This window comes from Trichoderma harzianum (assembly GCF_003025095.1).
Source record: "Trichoderma harzianum CBS 226.95 unplaced genomic scaffold M431scaffold_527, whole genome shotgun sequence".
NCBI lineage: Eukaryota > Fungi > Ascomycota > Sordariomycetes > Hypocreales > Hypocreaceae > Trichoderma > Trichoderma harzianum.
Genome location: NW_020209775.1, coordinates 1 through 1,093, shown reverse-complemented (window position 1 = coordinate 1,093; position 1,093 = coordinate 1). Strand labels below are relative to the sequence as shown.

At 24.6% G+C, this 1,093-nt stretch overlaps 2 protein-coding genes across 2 annotated transcripts; both read left to right on the top strand.

Annotated features, from left to right (window-relative positions):
* M431DRAFT_553234 (hypothetical protein) lies at positions 1-710 on the top strand (the record flags this gene model as incomplete). The annotated part of the gene is made up of 1 exon (XM_024921382.1): positions 1-710. The coding sequence occupies exon 1, from the start codon at positions 426-428 to the stop codon at positions 708-710; it is 285 nt and encodes a 94-aa protein (XP_024766921.1). The 5' UTR covers positions 1-425.
* M431DRAFT_502098 (hypothetical protein) lies at positions 126-362 on the top strand (the record flags this gene model as incomplete). Its single annotated transcript, XM_024918091.1, has 1 exon — positions 126-362. One exon carries the CDS (start codon positions 126-128, stop codon positions 360-362), a length of 237 nt encoding a protein of 78 aa, XP_024766922.1.
* Positions 711-1,093: the final 383 nt, after the last annotated feature.

Below are 1,093 nucleotides of genomic sequence, written 5' to 3'. Positions count from 1 at the left end.
TACCTTGAATAGGACAAGACGTAGTTGAGTTCATTTGAGGAGGTTTCTCTGTTAATAACGCTACTTTAAATAGATTCTTTGCTTTACATTTTGTATTACCTTTTGTATTAGCTGCTTTAGCTTTAATGCATCTTATAGCTGTTCATGATACAGCTGGAGCAAGTAATCCTTTAGGAGTACCTGGTTATTACGATAGAATGCCTTTTGCTCCATACTTCTTATTCAAAGATTTAGTTACTATATTTATCTTCTTATTTGGTTTAAGCTTATTCGTATTCTTTATGCCTAATGTATTAGGTGATAGTGAAAATTACGTAATGGCTAATCCAATGCAAACTCCAGCTGCTATAGTACCTGAATGATATTTATTACCTTTCTATGCTATATTAAGATCTATACCTAATAAATTATTAGGAGTTGTAGCCATGTTTGCTTCTTTACTAATTATATTAGTATTACCTAAAACAGATTTAGGTTTAACTAAAGGTTTACAATTCAGACCTTTAAGCAAAGTAATGTTCTATATATTCGTTATAAATTTCTTAATATTACAACAATTAGGAGCTAAACACGTTGAAAGTCCATTTATAGAATTTGGACAAATCAGTACAGCTTTATACTTCGCACATTTCTTAGTAATAATGCCTGTTACTAGTATAATAGAAAACACACTTGTTGATTTATATCAAATAAACAATCAAGCGAAATAATTATTAGTTTATACAATAATATTTATTTATATATTAAAAATTATATTGTTAATAATTTAAAATTATAGTAATCATAAATATAATATAAATTTTTATATTTATTACTATAAAAAGATTATGCTGTAAACGGATTTACACTTTGATTGCAAATCAATAGTCTGAGGTTCAATTCCTCCATAATCTTACTACAAATGTAGAACCTTAATTATGAAAACAATTTACTAATACTGAAATTCATAAATAATTTACTATATAAATCATATAGAATATATACAAATATATAATAAAATCAAGATTTTAATTTTTATTATATACATTATATAAAATAAAATAAAATAAATATTTAGTTTAAAGTATTAAGGCGGAGTATAAATAGAATTTTT